The 21,563-nt window shown below is 41.3% G+C and overlaps 1 protein-coding gene across 4 annotated transcripts in view; it reads left to right on the top strand.

The window, feature by feature from the left end:
- The first annotated feature begins 9,810 nt into the window (after positions 1 to 9,810).
- si:ch211-160o17.4 (homeodomain-interacting protein kinase 1) overlaps positions 9,811 to 21,563 on the top strand; it is a 51,897-nt gene continuing 40,144 nt past the window's right edge. For 3 of the 4 annotated variants that reach the window (XM_034167002.1, XM_034167001.1, XM_034166999.1), the window contains exons 1-2: positions 9,812 to 10,131; positions 17,786 to 18,522. In XM_034167002.1, the coding sequence (XP_034022893.1) occupies positions 17,788 to 18,522 (735 nt within the window). In that variant the 5' untranslated portion in view covers positions 9,812 to 10,131; positions 17,786 to 17,787. Of the gene's footprint in view, positions 10,132 to 17,785; positions 18,523 to 21,563 lie in introns of all 4 variants that reach the window. The other variant, XM_034167000.1, reaches the window with a different exon arrangement.

Below are 21,563 nucleotides of genomic sequence, written 5' to 3'. Positions count from 1 at the left end.
GCGTTTAGCACAGCCAGTCGACTCATCAGCATTCTGTATACAGTGAAAATGGTCCACCAAGATAAAAAATTAAAATAAAAAACTAAAATAATGTTAAATTACTCTGTTTCTGACCTGCACCATACCGTGCAATACCGAACCAAACCACTTGGTAGAAACGGGGCTGTCAGCATACGCTGCTTAATCATTAAGGTGTGACAGCTGCATTAATTTATTAGACATATGCCTGCGTTTTTAATAAGGTCTGTGTTGGGTATTTTCTCCTCCAAACATTTTTAAAACCTTTAACAAGACAAACAGAGTCAAGAAACACCAGTGAGACAGAAAGTCAAATTTTACGCGCGGAGTGCAGTCAGGCTGTACACCAAGGCTACACTAAAGTCTGGCCTGCGCTTCGCTCTTTTTATTAGTGAATCCCTCATCACATAAACAAAAACTTGTCCTAAGGGTGGGGGAATGACGCAAGACAAGTTTCTTCCCGTAACATAAACACACACGTCAATAAGTGCAGCTGTAAGCAAAAACAGTTTCTTTTCTTTTACTCTTATCGTCGAAGGTCAGCACATCTTGTTCGCAGTTATCAGCTGTTCTGCATCTGCCTGGAACACTAAGCATCACATCACAATCAGAATAATAATAAGTACATCCAGCTTCTCATTCCCAGTTCAGATTGACCCCAGCATGCTAAAACAAGGTTGAATAACACGTACATTCTCGGGTTTAAGTGCAAACAGCACAACACCGTTCTCATCAGAAAGAAGACAAAAGGTACAAATGTTTAACAGTGATAACATATATATATATATATAAAATCCTTAACATTTCCCACCTGTTTATCACCTGTTAAACATACAGTAGGCATCACCCAGCTTAGTTAGTTAGTTTATTAACTTAGTTTATTCTGTCCACGTTTTTATTAATTGAACACCACCAACAGATGGAAGATTTGAATCCAGCTGCTATTTGATCAACCAGTTTATACTCGTCAGGCACTCCTCTGGGGACTCCTATTGCGTCAATATATGTTGGATTTCCTACTCCTTTCCAATCTCTTTTTACTCTATGTCTGGCTATGCCTTTCTGCCAATCCTCAGGGATAAGAGAGGCTGCATATGTCGTAACGTCTTCAGGGGTCATGGGTAACAATAATGATATTAATGCACAATAACCTGACACATTTCGTGGCAGTCTGTCAAAGATTCTGTTATCACCACACCACCACCATACATCACTCCTACCGACTGGTATAAATGAACCGTTTTTCTGTATTATTCGACTACACCACTTGTCTTATTACTTTTTCAGCTAAAGCTTCATAGGCTAAGAGTGTGTTAACTCATCACGTCAACAGTTCAAGCTTGAACTGGAGTTGTGAGCTTTTCAATATCATCATAATTCTCAGTACAGTCATTACAGTTTTCTCCACTAAGGTCTGACTGTTTCAATGCTTGATATTTTGGCATAGTTTGTTGGAAGGCCAGATTACACTGTACAAATGTATTTGACACCATTTTGCCAACCATTGTTTTGATATAAGGGATCACACAACACATGCAAAGTCCAATCAGAATTAGGACTATAATAACTGGTGTCACCATTTTCAATAGTAACTGCCAACATGGTCCTGAAGTCAACCAGGACCAGGGATTCCACCGGTTCACGGCTAGGGTGTCTTTATGCATTGCATCACGAAGTTTATTCAGCTCTTCCAATGCGTCCTGCATATCCACTGAATGAATGGAGTCTGGGATGAAAGTACAGCATGTTGTGTTCAGCAGAACACAAACTCCTCCCTGTGAACCAGTAAGCAAGTCTAAAACCATGCGATTTTGCATCACCATGGTACGTAAAGCATCTATTTCAGTGTTTTGAGCTGCTACTATTTTTTTTTTAGTTACATTCATGAACAGACCCAATCGATAATTCAGAGTTTCAATCATTAATGAATTTTTTTCCACTCCTATCCAGGGGAACAATGAATGTGCTATTTTATCTCCTACAGACCACAATTTTTTGGTCCTTTAGTACATCCGAGCCCCACATGTGATTATGTGGCAACACATCTGGGTATATCAATCTCCTCCGTCTGGTGCTGCCATTCTTCTCTGTGGAGGTCCTTGGCACTACCACATATGTATGGTCAGTCACCTGGGTAGGTGCACACACACCACCCCAATTTGGTGGGAGACTCATGTACAGTCTGGAACCATAAAGCCAATAGATGTCATCATACACCAGAGTACCATTTACAGGTGGTAGCAAAAACTTACTAACATAAGCACATGATTCATCCGTTCCCCATGGACAGGAGCCTGTATAATTACATCCCCGTCCAATGTGATGAAGATAAGTACCATCCACATATTATGTTTTGGTTAGGCTTAAATTATTTGATAAAACATACGTTTGGGTACACAGACGTTTCTTAATTTTACCTACATTTTTATTCCCTGTCCCGTAAAAGCAAATTGGGAATGGCCGTTGTGATGACAATTTAACGTGATGATATTTTTGCGTTTCCCTTCAGTCTAGTCAATGGAGCAGCACTTGGGCACGCTTGTACGTCCTCTGTTGAAATCCCTATCATATAAGTGGTTGCACTGAGGCAAGTGGTGTTACATCTTATCGGATTTGCTGAGAACTGCTGCCCCCGAAATACAGTTTGATTATGCATCCGTATGATAAGACATTCTGTCACCCTAGCAGGGTACGGTTTAGCCGTCAGAGCTGGGTGTGTTGAGGATATAGGTATTTGCGAACAAACATAACAATTAGTAACGTAATTCCATAGCCAATAAATGAACATATCTGTACCACATATTAGTATGGTATATATGAGGGTGTCCATCTGTCTCATTCACATTATGAATAAACCTCTTCTGACGTTGCTTGCGTTGTTCTCTGGCTCGGTCCACAGTGAGCTGCAATTCTTGGGTCAACCACCAGGCCAGGAATCCGAGGAGCACGAAACACACTAAGATCACAACGCAACCGGCTGCCCTACCAACAGTCCGGCAGCGGCGGCGCTGAGCACGCCGCTCCGGGGTCTGCTGTAGTTCAGTCATGATTGCTAGGATACAGTGTTGTTAACCACCTCACCTAATAGTGCAAGGATCTCCCTGCTTCACTGGCATTGAGACAATCTATTGCTAATTAAATAGACTCCCTTTGTAGCCAGACTTCCCCTTACACTGTGGAGGCCGCCAACACACGCTGTATCTTACAGTGATGTATCCACGTTGATCTCTCCGCTATCTTTACTGCAGTTGGTGTTGTTAACAGCACTTGGTATAGACCTTCCCAACGAGGACTGGACCAGTTCTTCCTCTTAATCACTCTGATGAACACCCAGTCTCCTGGCTAGACTACTGGAAGGCCGTCCTGTGGAAGATCAAAATTATTCGGCAGTAAATGTGTTTAAGTTATCTCTTTCTGCGTTAATGTCTTTTTCATAAAATTTGCTAATGTTTGTTCCTCATCTGCTGTTTTAGTATCCATGTCAAAATTGGTAGACGATATGGTCGTCCATAAAGTATCTCAAATGGTGTTAACCCTGATGGTGTTGGTGTTATTCTCATATACAATTTTACTAGGTCCAACATTCAATCCAGGTTCGTTTTGTCTCTTCTATACATTTCCTTAATCTTATTTTTATTGTGCCCTTTGTCCTTTCCACTAATCCGGCACTGTGTGGATGAGAAGCACAATGATTTTTGAGATTGACCTGTAGCGCTTCTCCTACGTATTGCACTATTGTATTAGCAAAATGCGCTCCATTATCTGAATAGACTGTTTCTGGTATTCCAAATCATGGAATGATGTCTTTGCACAATGCCTTAGCCACTGTAAGTGCATCTGCATGTTTTGTAGGGAACAATTCTACCCATTTTGAGAAGGCATCAATTATGACTAAACAGAATTCCTTCCCTTCATGTTTACTCAGCTGTATATAATCCATATGAATCACTTGAAAGGGATATTGTGGTGTTGGAAATTTGCCTCTTTGGGGTCTCAAATTGCCTTGTGAATTGTGTTTTGCACATGTCATGCATGCTCTACAATGCTGTTTTGCATATGCATCGAACCCATAAAGACAAAAAATAGATTGCAATTGCGATATCATACCCCCTGATGAGACATGCGTCACGCCATGGCTCATAATAGCTGCCCATTTAAACATATTTTTTGGCAATATGGGTTTCTTTTGTGGTCATACGTACAAATCATTTGCATACGTAGCTCCTTTAGCTATCCACATTTGTTTTTCTCTGTCAGTTGCCTGCTGTTGCATGTCAGCAAGCAGTGTATGACCTAAATGCAAATCTGGAGTAGTTTCCTGTACAACAAAAATAGAAGAAGCTGCTGCTGCCTCTTTTGCTGCTCTGTCAGCAAAATCATTTCCTTTTGAAATACTGTCAGAGCCTTTGGTGTGAGCCGCACATTTGCATATAGCAATTTGTTTAGGCAATTTCACAGCTTTCAGTAGTGCAGTTAGGAGAGTGGCATGAGTCACTGGCTTTCCAGATGATGTCACCATTCCACGCTCTTCCCACAGTTTTGCAAACACATGCACTGTGCTAAAAGCGTACTGGCTGTCTGTATAAATTGTTACAGCCGTACCTTTAAACAGATAGCAAGCTGCAGTTAAAGCAACTAATTCAGCTGCTTGTGCTGAAAATGAGGATGGCAATGAAGCAGAATCCAATACTTCTGAATTTGTGACAACAGCATATCCAGATTGTGTTTGTCCATAAGCGTTTTTAGTGGAAGAACCATCCACATACACAATTGTACTGTTTGGGATGGGTGTGTCCCAGAGGTCTGGGCGTGCTTTCGTACAGACCGTAGCTACATCAAGACAATTGTGCGGCTCACCATCCTCAGGTAAGGGTATCAATGTGGATGGATTCAATGTTGTACAGCGCTCTACCGTAAGATGTGGTTGTGATAATAGCAAGGACATACACGAAAGATGTCTTGCTGGGGACAAAAGGCTCATGTTTGTCTGCAACAGAAGTGCAGAGACTGCATGTGGAACTTTCAGTGTCAACTGATGGAATAGAACAACATTACTGCTACTTTGAACAGCCATAGAGGCTGCAACAACAGCCTGTACGCATGGTGGTAAAGCACTTGCTACTGCATCCAATTTAGATGAGTAGTAGGCAACTGGCCTCAATTTTGAGCCATACACTTGAACCAAAACACTAGTCATGAACTTATTCTTACAATCAGCTGTTTGAATGAATGGTTTACTATAATCTGGTAGTGCCAAAACTGTGGATGACACTAATGTTTGTTTTACTTTTACAAAAGCTTCCTCAGCATCTTTGTTCCATTCCAACACGGTTGACATTGAAATATCATCCTTGTACATCAAATCAGAAAGTGGACTAGTCAATTCTGCATAGCAGGGAATCCATGCCCTGCAGTAATTAGTCAGTCCAAAAAATGACATCATCTGCTTTTTGGTTTGTGGTTTTGGAGCGTGTAAAATTGCTTCCTTCCTGTCAGACAGGATCGTGCGCCCTGTGGCTGATAATTCATGTCCTAAATATTTTACTTTATCCCTACACAACTGAACTTTGTTTTTACTCACTTTGTGGCCATTATCAAATAAGAAACATAATAATGCTACTGTGTCAGTTATGCAGTTTTCTCGTGTGTCAGAGGCAATCAAATGTCATCGACATACACTAATAGTTGGCTATCTGCCGGTGGAACGAAATTAGCTAAACATGCTGACATGACTTGAGAATAAATAGTTGGACTCTCTGCGTAACCCTGCGGTAATCTGGTAAATGTATATCGTTGTCCTTTAAAGGTAAAAGCAAACCAGAATTGACTATCTGGGTGTACTGGCACAGAGAAAAATGCATTACTTATGTCAATTACTGAGAAACTATTAGAATTTGGTCTCAGCGGATTTAACAAGGTGTGTGGATCTGGAACACATGGTGCTCTTTTAATCACAGCAGCATTTACTGCCTGCAGATCTTGAATCATTCTCCACCCCACTGAGGGCGGAGCCTTTTTTACAGGAAATATGGGTGTGTTACATGGTGAATCTGGACATGGCACTATTACTCCTGCTGTTAATAAATTCTCTATTACTGGCCTGATTCCTTCAATTGCATCAGGTTTCAATGGATACTGTCTTACACATGGTCTGTATTCTGTTTTTGGTCTTATAACTACAGGTTGTGCATTTTTTATCAGTCCTACGTCTGAAGGACCTGTTGTCCACAATCCTGATGGTACAGAAGAGAGAAGATCATCCTCTTCAGGACTCAACTGAAACACTCAGGATTGTGAAGTGGACACATCAATGTGTGTTCCAGCTGTCAGCACCAATGAGACATTAACTGGCATTTTATACAATTTAGTTGATGGACTGAACTCCGTTCGTGGTCCAACTCTGCTCCAATCAGTGGCTGACAAAGCTGTTATGACTGTCAGTCCCAATTCTTGCCATTCTGTCAAATATGGTTTACAAAGTGACACATGTAATGGCATACCTGTGAATCTCAATTTTAAAACATCTTCAGTGGCACCTGTTACTGTTATGACAGCTGTTGAGTTGCCATCATGAATCAAATCGGTCATTGTCAGCTTCACAGGTGAAATATTTTTCAATTTGTTTTCATACACTGGTGTTCCTGGCAATATGCCACTATGGACTCTAAATACACTCTCAAATCTGCATCTAAACTCTATCCATGGTTCTCCTTCTTTCTGAGTTGTCCTGGTAATTTCAGTATAATTTATCTTTGGTCCTAACACACCTTTTGCCCGTGTAATCATAGCTTCCACTCTTGTTTCTAAGACTAGATCATCATGTGTCAGTGGTACGCCTTGTTGGTCTGCAGGATTCCAGTCTCCGCGTACCTGACTCCATTTAGGGCCACATGCTTTCATCCACACCTGTTGGACTTCAGGTCCACTAAGGTGGTAAGAATTTCTAATGTTTTCTATATCCTGCATAAATCCCTCAATATCGACATGTGGCGATGGTATCATGTCGACTGCTGCTTTGATATCATCAGCATTCCATGTTCGATATACGAGCATGGTTGATCGCTGTCCTGCTGTTCCTGCACGAGGATTTGGTACTTCTATCATAGGATAGGCACCTCCCTGGTCACTGTGTTCCACCATGGGAGGGGCTGTGGGCACTTTCGCTTGACTGCGTGTTTGTGGTTTTTCTGGTTTTTCTGGTTTTTCACTTTTTACCTTAGGTTTTACTGCCAAATCATACTGTGGTGGCGGTACATCGTCATCCTCTGGTAGAGGAGATAAAGGTGTTGTTGTCACCGACGATCCAGCCGGCGGTGGTTGCTGAGGCTGTTCTGGTTCTCTGTGCTGAATTATCACATCTTCTTCTGCCTTACCTACAGCTTTCTTTTTCCTTGCTTTCTCTAATTGTCGCTTCTCTGCTCCCTTCTGTCTGTTCTCTGCTTCCTCCTCCCAAAATGCCACTAAATCTGCCCCTACTTTCTGCATCTTTTTCTCATCACCTTTATGTTGCTGTTCTAACTCCTTCTTTAGCTTCTGTATGCTGATCAGGTTCAGTCGTCCGTCAAAGTCATGTTTATTTATCCAGGTCTCCAATTTCTTTGTTGCTTTTGGATTTTTTTTGCTTCCATAAATTTCCAGTCGTCAGTTGATAAATTTTCCTTATTTTTAGACGTCTTACCCCCCATTTTTATTATCCCTTGTTATAATTTGGACTTCAGACGGGGGCACACCTAGGGTGTTCTAAATCTGAAGTTTTCACACTTTCTTTGGACGTGACAATTAATTTGCCGTCGTGTGGTTGATTCCTTTCACCTCCCCGTAGGAAGCGGAATCACTTGCCTGCTGCTTCCACACACACGGTTGTCACTAACGTTGTCCAAAGTATTACACTTTCACACAGTTATTTACACTTACACAAAACACTATTTACACATAGAAACACTTTTAATAATCGTACGCGTATTCTTATGCCAGGGGAGCTCGCCCTCCCGTGAAATTTAACTAATGTCCTGCATTAGGGGACTCCGCCGTCCCTGCCAAATTTAACTGCTTTTTTACAGTGCACGTATTTCTACCCGGGATTTCCTTTACGTATTAAAACAGAGGAGTCCGTATCCTCCTTCCGGAATTTAACTACGTGCGTCCCTCGCAACCGTAGAGGAGTCCGCCCTCCTTACAGAGTTTAACTGTGTTTCATTAACAGACGATTCTGTATCATCGCTTACGGAGTTTAACTGTTTTATGTGATCACTTTTATCCCCTACCGGTACGCGTATTAAAACAGAGGAGTCCGCACCCTCCTTACAGAGTTTAACTGCTTTGCATTAACAGACGATTCTGTATCATCGCTTGCGGAATTTAACTGTTTATGTGATCTGATCACCACTCACTCAGTACTATTTACAAAGAAATTCTACTCACTGACTCGACTTCCTGTCTGTCTTCTTCGGGAAAATCTCGTCAACCAGACGATGCCAACGGTGGTCGACAATTGCAGACACGATCAATCGATCGGACCTTGGCCAAGGATTTACGTCTGGACTTGACGACCTCCGCTGGACACCTCCGGTATTGTTGAGCTCCCGGACGTAGCCCCCAGTCAATGTTGGGTATTTTCTCCTCCAAACATTTTTAAAACCTTTAACAAGACAAACAGAGTCAAGAAACACCAGTGAGACAGAAAGTCAAATTTTACGCGCGGAGTGCAGTCAGGCTGTACACCAAGGCTACACTAAAGTCTGGCCTGCGCTTCGCTCTTTTTATTAGTGAATCCCTCATCACATAAACAAAAACTTGTCCTAAGGGTGGGGGAATGACGCAAGACAAGTTTCTTCCCGTAACATAAACACACACGTCAATAAGTGCAGCTGTAAGCAAAAACAGTTTCTTTTCTTTTACTCTTATCGTCGAAGGTCAGCACATCTTGTTCGCAGTTATCAGCTGTTCTGCATCTGCCTGGAACACTAAGCATCACATCACAATCAGAATAATAATAAGTACATCCAGCTTCTCATTCCCAGTTCAGATTGACCCCAGCATGCTAAAACAAGGTTGAATAACACGTACATTCTCGGGTTTAAGTGCAAACAGCACAACACCGTTCTCATCAGAAAGAAGACAAAAGGTACAAATGTTTAACAGTGATAACATATATATATATATATAAAATCCTTAACAGTCTGCATACACAGGCTAAAGCGTCAAGGTATGACAGGGCCTTTAACTCACTCATGGTAATAGCAATATAATACTGTTCAACTAACATGAACCTCAATAACATTTAAAACCTCAAAACCCTGAACTCCCATGGTGCATTGCAGCACAATGTCCATTGTTTACTGGTTAGCTTAAATTGCTGATTTCTCCAAAAATATTTGTTCTCTCAGCTTTCCATTTTCGCAGTGTTCATCCTTGACCCAAAATACATAAGTATACCAAATGGCAAATGTCAGCTCTCCCCGGTTTTACAGGCCACTTGGGTATTATAATACACATGTTTTAGATGTATTTTTCTTTTTATGTAATTGCATTTTTTGTATTCATATACTAGTATTATGTAGTTTGTATTTATATTATTGTGTATACATGTACGTTTGCTGAATAAAATCAGTCGATCAGTGTGCGTTTGGAGGACAGCCTGTTTTTTCCTCCTCCTTTCAGTGTTGGCTCTCTGCTACTTCATACTTCCCACCAGTTGGTGACGGTAATGCACAAAGTGGCAACCTCCTTTATACATCACAGAATAAGAAAACGATAGTTTTTGCCGTAGACTCTATTTTTTTTTTTTTTTTAAGTTTTTTTTTCCCTGATAAGCTTTGGTGAAAAATACTAGTACTACCTCGATATTGACGGCTTTATGCCGTTTTAATGAACAGATGGACAATTATTTAACTCCAAAGGACTTAATTTTCCTGAAACGTTTGCGTTTTTCCCCCTGGAAACTCAGCGCTATAAAGACTTTGGTGTGCTAACCAATCTTCCATCGACAGAAACAATGCAGGCCTAGCTAGAAGCTAACAGAAGCTAATCTGCTAGCCGTAGTCCATCAGACTGCAGAGGAATTTAAATCCTGGAAGGAGCACTTTGTTCCACTCTGTAACATCAGACAAGACGGTATGTTGTGGCAGTCTCTGTTATAGATTTCTCAAATGGTGAAAAATAAGTATTTGAACACAACAGGTCGCCTCCATAACGCCATTTACAGTGTTAGCCTGTTAGCTTTGACGAGTTCAGATGTGACAGAACACTGAAGAATTACCTGTACCCAAGTGACAATTTTATGTGGAATTTTATTGTTGTCTGTGAACTAATGGATAGCTGATTATGGGTGGATGACCATGTAGTTCCGTAGACAGTGCCGTTAATTTATTTTTTTCTTCATTAGAAATTTTAGGAGATTGTCCACTTTATTTTTTTGTTCGTTTTGTTTTGTTAAAACCCTTATTTACAGTTTATAGCCCTATGGGCAGTCGGATTAGGGTTGATGTTGCGAGCATTTTCATTATTGACATATCTTTATTATTTTTATGTGGATTCTCCAAACTTATAACTTGATATGGACCTGATTAAATAATATGTAAGTGATGCCTTTCATAATAATAATAATAATTGTTTTATTCTCTGACTGGCTGATAGTTGTCACGTGACGAGCCCTGAGTTGACCCAAACACTAACCCTAAACCCTGATCCATGTGACTTTAAAGTGTAGGTGACACCAAAAGATGTGCACAAATAATCACTAAAAATGATGAAATGTTTATATTTTACAAAAAATCCTGAACAGTAAAAGTTAAGTGCACAGACGAAGGATAAAAAACAGCTGTCTGCAGCCTGCGCTCTATTTCAGCCGCAGCCATATTGTTGCTACATCATCGCGAGAATGGAACTTGCTGATTCAAGACCAAATCAATTATAAACACGGCGGACGTCGAGCTGTTTTCAGGCGATATTTTCCGAGTGTGGAGCTTTTTTTTTTTTTTTTAAGTCCACTCTGAAGGTTTTTCTGAAGCAGCTGTGGAGGACACAGCCTTGGTTTTGAGACCACAATGAGGGAGAAGAAACCTTGCAGAAAGACCTTCAGTCTGACAACAGTGATGATATTTATTGGTAGAGTTCAGAACACAGAATGATGATTATAAATAAATAATGCATGCGATCTTGGCATGCAGCAGATGATAAACTTTTTTTCCCCAGCTCTGTGGTTATAATCGACTGGTAAAATAATAAAAAAAAAAGTTTGTTTTACTGTCCTTGAAATGACATGAGGGACTGAAAATATCACTTATTTTTAAAATAAATATTGTTTTCCTTTTTGAATACAGTTAATGTACTGTACGTTAGTATCGTACAGAAGGCGTAAATAATGTCTGGCCTGTTGGTTTCAGTGAGATCATCTGAAAACCTATCCACCTTTACAAAATGATGTCTGAAAATAATAGTCCTACCAAGAAACGAACTTTCCCGAAATTTCTTGACCAAAAACCAAACGGTGACCTTGCCAGGGGTCATCAGAATTCAAGGCAAAAATACACAAAAACTCATATTTCATTATCTTTCAAGTGGTGTAACATTCAGGGCCATCAAGTCCCCAAGCCAGTTTAACTATCAAATGACTTATGGAGGCAAACTCTTTCATCTTACATACATATTTGGTTGTGGGATCGATGGCGGTGAATATAGGGGGCACTCAAAGTCTGCTCATTTAGCGAAATTGGCTGTATTTAAAGGCCCATAACCCTCTGCACCATCAAGACCCCAACCAGATTTCAATGTTATCAACAAATATAGGTCATTATCAATGTTATCAAAAGTCAGGTCATTGAACACATGCTTGCTAACCCAATTGCATGAATTACCACATGAATGCATGTATGATCTGATGATATTTTCTTTTGATTCTCCTTCCCTTATGTACAGTCAATCCAATACATGTGTATTGGCATCATTTGCTATGGCAACAACTTGTGAATATGTCCTGTTCAATAGAATATAATCATTTTCCTGAAGTTATTTTCCCATACCTAAATCCTCAAGTCTGCCAAGGGAAAAGGCAATTTGAGACATATCCAAGTAAGTCATGCATGAACTCTTGTACTGCAGATGATGCGGATCGAGAGACAAATGTCTGACCAATGACCTGATTTTAAAGGGGTATCAAATCAGTATCAGAGAAGTCCCCAAGATTCTGCCACCTGTTACATAAAGTAGAGATGTTGGTTTATCCACTCCTGCAAATTTCGTTAAAAAAGGCTGATGGCACGGGCCACCAGGTGGCGCTAAACATCTAAAAATTGGGCAAGTTGAGTACTTTGGTGCCCCATGGTGGAAAGTGCCATCAAGACCCCAGTGTTTTTTCAGTTGCATTTGATAGAGCAGGGCCTATATTTGTTGATAACATTGAAATCTGGTTGGGGTCTTGATGGCGCAGAGAGTTATGGGCCTTTAAATGCAGCCAATTTCATAAAATGACCAGACTTTGAGCGCTCCCTATATTCAGCGCCATCGATCTCCCCAAAAAATATGTATACAAGATAAAAGAGTTTGCCTCCCTATGTCATTTGATAGTTAAATTAGCTTGGAGACTTGATGGCGCTGAACGTTACACCACTTGAAAGATGGGAATTTAATGAAATAAGTTTTTTGTGTATTTTTGCCTTGAACTTTGATGACCCCTGGCAAGGTCACTGTTTGGTTATCGGTCGAGAATTTTTTTGGAAAGTAAGTTTCTTGTTAGGTTCCATCTCTGAGCCAAGGTTCGTTGAAATCCGAGTCGGCTTGAATCACACCCTAATGTAAAACTGCCTGAATTTTAAAAAATATTGGCTCTTAAACATACATAACAGAGACTGACTGATGACATCTTGCACTTTATTGTTCCAGGCAAATGTTATGTTAAAGATGTCGCCATACCTAATTGTATCAAAAGCTTCGAAATGCTGAACCATTGCTTCATATTGATTCAGTGATTCAAACACTTCAGTTTCTCAGTCACTAATTTTCATAAATAAAATACATCAGTAACCACTAATTATTACCACATATGTCCGGATAGACTTATAGTCATGAATACATGTATTCATGAGGACATTAATTAACATGCAATGACTTTTAAACACTTAAGGTGCATTTACACATAACGATGGCACATCACGAATGCCACGAAGTATACATTCTTGGCCGCTGATCACGAATATGATGATTCAGGGCAGAGGCGTCAGGTGCCCTCAGGAACTGCTACAACCTGTTACCACGCATTACGATTAACGGCACATGTTGCTGGAGAATTATCAGGAACCATTATAAGTTTCCATGTTGTTACACGCTATAGCACATAACAGCGCATCGTTAAGTTCTGTCATGTTGTGAAGGAGACGAATTGTCTCCACACACACCCCCATGTTCACCCATCAGCTGCTGAACAATTCAGATCGCTCCAGTTTGCTCCACAGCAGAAGAACTTTGAGGCTGCATGTTTAGTTGGGCTCTGTGCCATGGAGTGGCGTAGAGAGGAGGACGAGATGGAGAGAGACAGATGTGTGGCTCCACGTGGCTCTCGCTCGTTTTCCCAAATATCAGGCACATGGAACACCTGCAGGAGCACGCTGAGGAGCATTGGAACGAAACTTTTAGCCGACTTAGCGTCACTGTACTCCTTCGTCAGCATACTGCAGCAATGAAACTGAATGCGGTCTAGCAGGGTTTAATTGTGCGCACATCAGAGAAGAACGCTGTCATGGATCACCACTAATCAAGATGGATCAACAGGCTCAGTTGTGACCTCCACGACATGAGGCGAAAATGAGGGTGGTGCGTGACATTCGTGGGTGATTTTTTTGACAGCCAAAAACATGCGCCACGAAAATCACGAATATCACGCACTATTAAGAAACCTATTCAGATGCGTTGTCACGTTAAGAATGTCAGGAATGTGCCAAGAATGACGCAGACGGCATTTGTAACGCGTCTTGCCTATGTGTAAATGCAGCATTACTGAAGAATGAAGCAGAAAGTAACTCACCTAGATCTTCTCACGTAACATCTAATCCAGTGTGCTTCTCTGTGTGCCTTATAGCCCACGCAAAACACTTTGGCATAAGTTTAATAATGCATAAATACGCAAAAATATGCAAACTAGCTATCACATTCCTATAGCTGTCAATCAAAACTAGGTTCAGCCTTTCGACTGATCATCCAATCATTGTGCAGAACTCCAACATCCAGGCCCACCCACAGTTCTATTCACACCCAGAGACGCTCAGCGTCCCGGGACAGGACAAAATCGTGGCTTTATCCAATGACAGTCGCGTTTCGTGGCAATTTAAAAAAAAAAACTTTCCAGGCAGTTCCATTGAAGTGAACGGATGCTCAGCTTTTACAGGAAAATGCATTGACCGCAGACTGTATGAGAAAAAGATTTGAGACGTTAACAAAATAGTCAGTCGATTTGTAATAAGTAGCTGATTCTGAACGAACTCGTCTTCAAGATGAATGTGTTCTAACGCATTTGTAGTCAATGAAATGATAACAAACTGTACATATTTGACCATTTGATATTATTTTTATTTTATTTTATTTTTTTTGACATTTTAGGGGAAGCTGAGCTTTCCTTGCAGTCCTCTGCTGTACACTATTTTGTACTGGGTCAGTCCATGTGAAATCACTGGAGGCCTCCTTACTGATCATTTCCAGTTTGCGTCTTTCTTTCTCAAGCTGACACCATACAAAATTTTAGTTTTATATCTTGTTAGTTTTTGAGATATTGGGGGTTTAAAAATGGGATGTGACACTGATTTTACTGGAAAAATAAGTAGTGCAGAAAAATAGGCTACGTTTACTAACTCATTACTTTTCAGCTGTTCTTGCTAGATGTATGAAGTTTTCAGGAATTGTTCTGAGGTAGTACTAGATGACTTTAACTGGTATAAAAATACTTAAAGATATAGGGCCACTGAGCTTTTTAAGGTTTAAGGCATAAAAATCATTTTCATTGGCACCACTATAGTTTTATTCATTAGCCTTTAGTGGATTTATAAAATTACATTGCCAGTATGATCAAAAGTCATGGCTCACTGAAGAACAGTTGCAGAAGAAAGCTCCCCTCAGCAGGGTGATATCCGTCACTTGTTCTTTTTCCTCCTAATCTTGTGGTTATGACTCGCAGACTGAGTGCTTCACTTCTTACTTACTTTGTTTTTTTTTGGTAACATGCAAGTCTTCACAAACATGTCAACTTTCTGTGTTATTCAGTGTTCGACACAAAAAACAAACTCCACCCCTGTACTTATGGGCCTTTCACACTGAAACAGTCAGAAGCGTCAAAAATCGGTCTAAAAAGCATTATTTTCAATGAGACGCGTTGTTTTTTAGACGCGTCAGAAGCGTCGTGTCAGAAGCCGAGCTAAAGCGACGTTTCTGACGGGAGCGTGCATTGCCGCTTGTTGACAGGGTGACACGGTCAAAGTTCAATCCAGTCCAACTTTCGACGCGCTGAGCCATGACGTACGCGTCGGGCCAGAACACAGAAGACTAGTGGCAGAAACGACTGATCTATACAAAACGGATTGGTGCAGAAATGACTGATCTGTACAAAACGGATTGGTGCAGAAACCACTGATCTGTACAAAAACAGAAACATGTCACAGGACTGTTCATTTATAGAGCAGTTTTCTGAAGAAAAATCCTTGGAAATGTTTTTTTGTTGTTGTTTGTTACATCAGAATTTCTGATTGCTGTTAAAAAAAAGTTTAGAACACTTGTAATTAAAATAGATAAATAAATCAATAAATGGTTCTATAGAAATTAAAACCACCTGTTATTATAGATTAGATAATTTCTTGTTTAACATAAGGAACCTTGGACATTTATTTTTAGACAAATAAAATAACATGGAAACTTGTACATTTTTTAAAGTCTGGTAGATTATTTATATCTCATTTCAACCAGAAAAACAGACACTGTAAATAAATACAAATAGTAAGTAAGTCCCTTCGGCTGCTCCCTTGTTTGCACTCGGGGTCGCCACAGCAAATCCAACGTGGATCTGCATGTTGAATTGGCACAGGTTTTATGCCGGATGCCCTCCCTGACGCAACTCCACATTACATGGAGAAATGTGGCAGGGGTGGGATTTGAAGCACATTAACCACTTGGCCACCACCCCTGCCTTTATTATAAATGCAACAGGAAATCATTTAACAATGACTGCAGTGTGATTGTAAAGTAGGATTTCTGTGACATAAACCTCATGATGAATTTTTTTAATGGTCATTTCAACTTGTAATTTTGCCGAAATATGTAATTAATTGCCTTTAATGTTGTTATCAGGACAGAGTCATTTCTAAAATATGAATTTGAGCGCAATAAGTGAAGAGCTTCTACCTGTGCAAATGTCTTTTGACTTTGATTCGTGGACATTTTTAATGATCCGTTCATTTATTGTTAAAATATAAAATGAAACAGCTTTTTAAAAAATAATAAAATAGTTGCTGTTGAAAGAGCCTTTTATTTAGAAGCAGGTGATGTTATGCTGGATTCTCGGGACCAGATGAAAGTCTCTTCTGCAGCTTTGAACTTTGGTGGTGTTGCTGAAAGACTTTTGTCCTATTTTGAAGAGCAGAGATGTTTTCTTTCGACTGGACTTCGTGGTGTTCAGCTCATCAATGGAAGTTTGGTTGTCTGCACAGCAAATGTTCCTGATTGGAACAAATAAAAATATTTCTTTAAATACAAAGAAACACTAAACAATTTATATATTAAAAAAAAAAATGATGGGAAAAAAAAACGCCTGAAAAAAGTTATTTAAAGTTGAGCTTTTGTGGTCTCTGGAAAAAAAAGCTGTAGCTTTATTTGGTAAAAATAAAAAAGACTGAACCATTTACAAATTAAAACGTTCACTCAGATCAACTGTGCTAAAAGGCTAAGCTAACGTTAGCCGATCATTAAACCTTCATAGCAGTTCAGTAAACGTCACGTTTTATTTTTACATTATTCTCTTCCTCGATAAAGCTGCAGAACTAAACTCTGTTGGGCAAACTGGGACTTCGCATATATCCAAAAAGTGGGAGATTTTGGACTGAGTGGGTTTGTTCCATCCCCCCGGCTGCCTGCCTTGGTCTGCCCAGTGATGGTGCTTGAAGGCCGGCTTCTCCGTGCAGGTCGGCCTGCTGTCGCGGTTTGATCGATATCCCACCAAGTCATCAGTCCTCCCTCGGTCGGCGTCACTCTGAAAAGTAGCTGAAAAAGAGCTTCTCCCAGCAGGGTGATGGGAGAATCGTTCTACTGCTGTTTTTTAAAGCTTTTTTGTGCTTCAGGCGACGCAAATTCAAGATGGTGATCGCTGAACTTTTTTCAGGTTGTGGAAGCACCCAGAGTGTGACGTAGCAATCTCCGCCCCCTTGCCGCTTCCGAAGCGAAGCGTCTGAAGTCACACGTCGGACGCGTTAAAGCGTTGGTTTGCGTTGCGTGAAGCTTCTGGCGTGTTCAGTATGAAAGGCCAATTACTCTGTGCGTGCGAATGCGGCAACTGGAGCATGCCATGTGTGCGATCTGAAAGGCCCTTATGGTTTCAAACTGTGACCTTCCAGGAGGCATATCCGTAAAAGTGAGAAGGGAGTTTTAGAGGGTGAGAGGTTCAGCTCTCTGACCAGACAGGAGAATCACTAATCGTGTGTGTGTGTGCGTGTGTCATAAAGTATTTTGAGCATTTGCACCAGATTGAAAAGTGCTATATAAATGCAGTCAATTTACCTTTTTATAAATCTCTTTTCAGCTATGAGTTCCCAGCTGCAGGTCTTCTCACCTCCCTCCATCTCCTCCAGTGCATTTTGCCGCGTAAAGAAGCTGAAGGTGGAGAATAATGTTTGGGATGTGTCCAGCACTGAAGCCTACAGCTCCATAGCTGGCCAGTCAGGATACGCCTTTACCCCGGCCATGGCTGTCCCACCCTTTGCACGATCCCTAGTCTTCCCCACTACAGCTCCTGGCTCCAGAGGTCAAGTGGTGGTTCGGGCAGCTGATAGCACTGGCAGTCTTACCCGTGGTTCAAGTCGACGTGTCACTGAGCAAGCACCATCATCCTCTTATTGCCACGCTGAGACGTCTTCTGACACAAGGGGGCACAGGCATGGGCAGAAAAGGAAGATTGAAGAGGCCACTGAAGGCACCGGGAGCGGATCTGGCAGTGTCCAAATACTGGAGGAACTCTCAGCCCCTGCAGCTGTTTATTCTACCCGTACAGGTGGTGGTGGTGGTGGAGGGGGCACAGGCCAGTCCATACCCAACTCGGCACCAACCACCAAGAGCAGCAGCTCCAATGGTGAAGGGGATTATCAACTGGTGCAGCATGAAATTCTGTGCTCAGTTTCCTGCAGTTATGAAGTGCTGGAGTTCCTGGGAAGAGGTACCTTTGGACAAGTGGCCAAGTGTTGGAAGAGGGGCACTAATGAGATTGTGGCCATCAAGATCCTGAAAAACCATCCTTCATATGCTCGTCAGGGCCAAATTGAGGTAATTGCATTTTGTTGACATACACTATGCAACAATATATGCCCCATGTGTATTGTAACTTAAATGGAAAATGATTACAAAATTATATCAACTCTTAATAATTGCAAAACAGAGCAGGTAGCTCATTGGATAAGGAGCTGGCCTGCCAGTATGTACACCTTAGTTTGAATACTGTTTGTGCTATATGTCTGTGTCCTTAGACAAGGCTCATAATCATTGTCTCAGTCTGCCCAGCTGTAAATGGGTACCAGCCTAGGTTGGGAAGTAACCTGACTGGCATCCCATCCAGGGGGAGTTGTGGACTCTCTTCAGCTTCACGCCAGAGAAACCGAAGATAAGCACCAGGCCACTGGTTCTCAGGCCCTACAAGAACTTCAATTTATTTCATTTATATAGCGCCAAGTCACAACAAAGCTGCCTCAGCACGCTTCACATGAGTAAGGTCTAACGTTACCAAAACCTAGAGCAAGCACACAGGCGACATTGGTAAGGAAAAACTTCTTCTGATGATGTTGAGGAAGAAACCTCAAGCAGACCAGACTCAGAGGGGTGACACACTGCTTAGACCATTCTAACAGTTGCAGAGTTTTTATAAAGCTGAAGAAACAGAAAAGAGAAAAACCAGAGTAACATCCAGAACAAAGTGCATTATTGCAGTGATTCTCAACCGGGGTGCCGCGGCACCCTATGGTGCTGTGATCGATCGTCAGGGGTGCCGTGAGTATTTTTCATATTCACGATTATTTTTCATATTCGCGATTACCGTGAATTATTTATTTTATCCACAAAGCATAAAACAACTCAGAATCTGACGTCATTGTGCTGCAGCCTCGCTCTCGTCTTAAGGCGGGACAATAACAAGGAAGCTGACGGCCGATTAAAACAGTGCCGTCTCCTTCAAAAGCCGTCTAAAATGCGGAGCTGTCGGTGTGTGTGTCTGTGCCTGTGTGTGCACGCGCGCGGACTTAACAGGCTGCAGACTGCGAGGGAGGGGGTGGGTCAGGGAGGGGTGGGGGTGGGTGAGGGAGGGGGTGGGTGAGGGAGGGGGTGGGTCAGGGAGGGGAGGGGGTGGGTGAGGGACGGAGATTCCTGAATGCAGGCGCGACACGTTCAGTGCGCAGCGAGCGCGGAGCACTGAGAGGATTTTAAATGGAGTGAACATGTTAACAAAACGAAAACATGAAGCTTTTACTTCTCTCTGAACTTTCTCTAAAGGTGTGATTCTGCCGTTACCATCCTGTTCACACCATGTGCGCGTCGTATGCTGAATTTATGAGATCATGAGATGAAATAAACGGTCAAATATCTTTAAAAACATATTTAAAAATGAGAATATATGAATGAACTGAGATACACACACAAAAAAAATGTTGAGACGCACAGATCACAAAAAGCAGGTGAGAACTCTGAACTTTAACAGCTGTTATTTTCCAAAGGTATTTATTTGTTCAGTCTTGAGCTTAATGCAGTGTTTAAGCACAAAACGTGACTGATGAGGAGAAACAATTTCAGAAATGCAACAGAAACAACCACAAATCAGGAAAAGTTGGGACTGTATGTAAAATGAAGATAAAAATAAAAATGTTGCACCATTCCCAGTTTCTCCACTCACAGAAGCCAAACGTTCTTCCAGAGTTGTGTAATTATACTACAATAGTAGAATATAAAGAAGGGAAAAAAAGAAAAAAAAACAGACAATATATTCATCAATCGCAATTATTTGTCTGACAATTAATCGTCTCCAGAAATTTCTAATCGTGACAGCCCTACTTGAGATCAGAGCGCAAAATGCTTGAGGATTTTCGAAATGCGATGTTTTCTGTATCGATTTTCTATTGCGATAATTGGGTTTTGCGCAAAACCAGAGGTAATAGCATTATAATATTATTTTAGTTGGTGGTGTGCCGCAGGATTTTGTAAATATAAAAAGGGTGCCGCGACTCAAAAAAGGTTGAAAAACACTGCATTATTGGGATGACCACGCAAGCAATTGCACTGCAGACAGGGGGTAATCCAGCACCCTGGGGTGCAGGACCAGCGTCCGTCCATCCATCATGTCATCAGTAGGCCTGTCACCCTGTCAGAGTATATTCCAAAAGCAGACTGCGGTGCACTGCATCAGCTTCAGCGAGGGCATACCGTGGTAAGTCCAGCGCCCTATGGTGTGCAGCTGTCAGCCTTGTGCAGTGTCATCATTGAAGGGTTTTAGACAGCGAGCCATCCAGCCGTCATTTGGATGGTCAATTTTCGAAAAAGACGGTCAGATAAATAATGGGTGACTTGTTCAAAGCCGTCTAAAATTAGGACTAGGGTCGATCGATGGAGCCGACTGTCTGTGTGAGATGGGTGGCTGCGAGGAGGGAGGGGTATGAGCCGCTCTCATCAGTGCAGAGAGAGCCCGCGTGGAACAGAGGGAGAAGCAACATGTTAAGAAAACAAAACTGTGGTGCTGCCTTTATTTCTCCCTGCATGGTTCTGACGGTGTGTCCTGTTCACACCGTGTGCAAGTGTCGGTGACAGACAATACTGTATTTATGAGATTAAATTAATGGTCAAAATTCCTTTGCAAATTAGAATATATGAATGAACAAAATAAAAATCACACACACGTGTGTTTAAAAAACCTGATGTGTTAGGATCATTATGGGTCCACCATCACAGGGCTGGTTGTACTACAGCACTTTGATTGAAAAAGGTACTATTATATTATTTCAGGGGTTTTTTTGTAATAAATGTGAATAAAATCTCAATAATTATATCTTGAAGTGCAACCAAACTAAAGGTGCGTTTACACATAACCAAGACGCGTTACGAATGTCATTTTTCTGTCATTCGTGACACATTCCTGACATTCTTAATGTGACTTAACACATCTGAATAGGTTTCTTAATAGCGCGTGTTGGTGCGTGATATTCTTGATATTCGTGGAGCATGTTTTTGCCTGTCAAAAAGTCTTCCACGAATGTCACACACCACCCTCATTTCATCTCACGTCGTGGAGGTCACAACTGAGCGTGTTGGTCCGTCTTGATGAGTAGTGA

The sequence above is a fragment of the Thalassophryne amazonica genome, chromosome 3 (assembly GCF_902500255.1).
Source record: "Thalassophryne amazonica chromosome 3, fThaAma1.1, whole genome shotgun sequence".
NCBI lineage: Eukaryota > Metazoa > Chordata > Actinopteri > Batrachoidiformes > Batrachoididae > Thalassophryne > Thalassophryne amazonica.
This window is presented reverse-complemented; position numbering and strand designations above follow the sequence as displayed.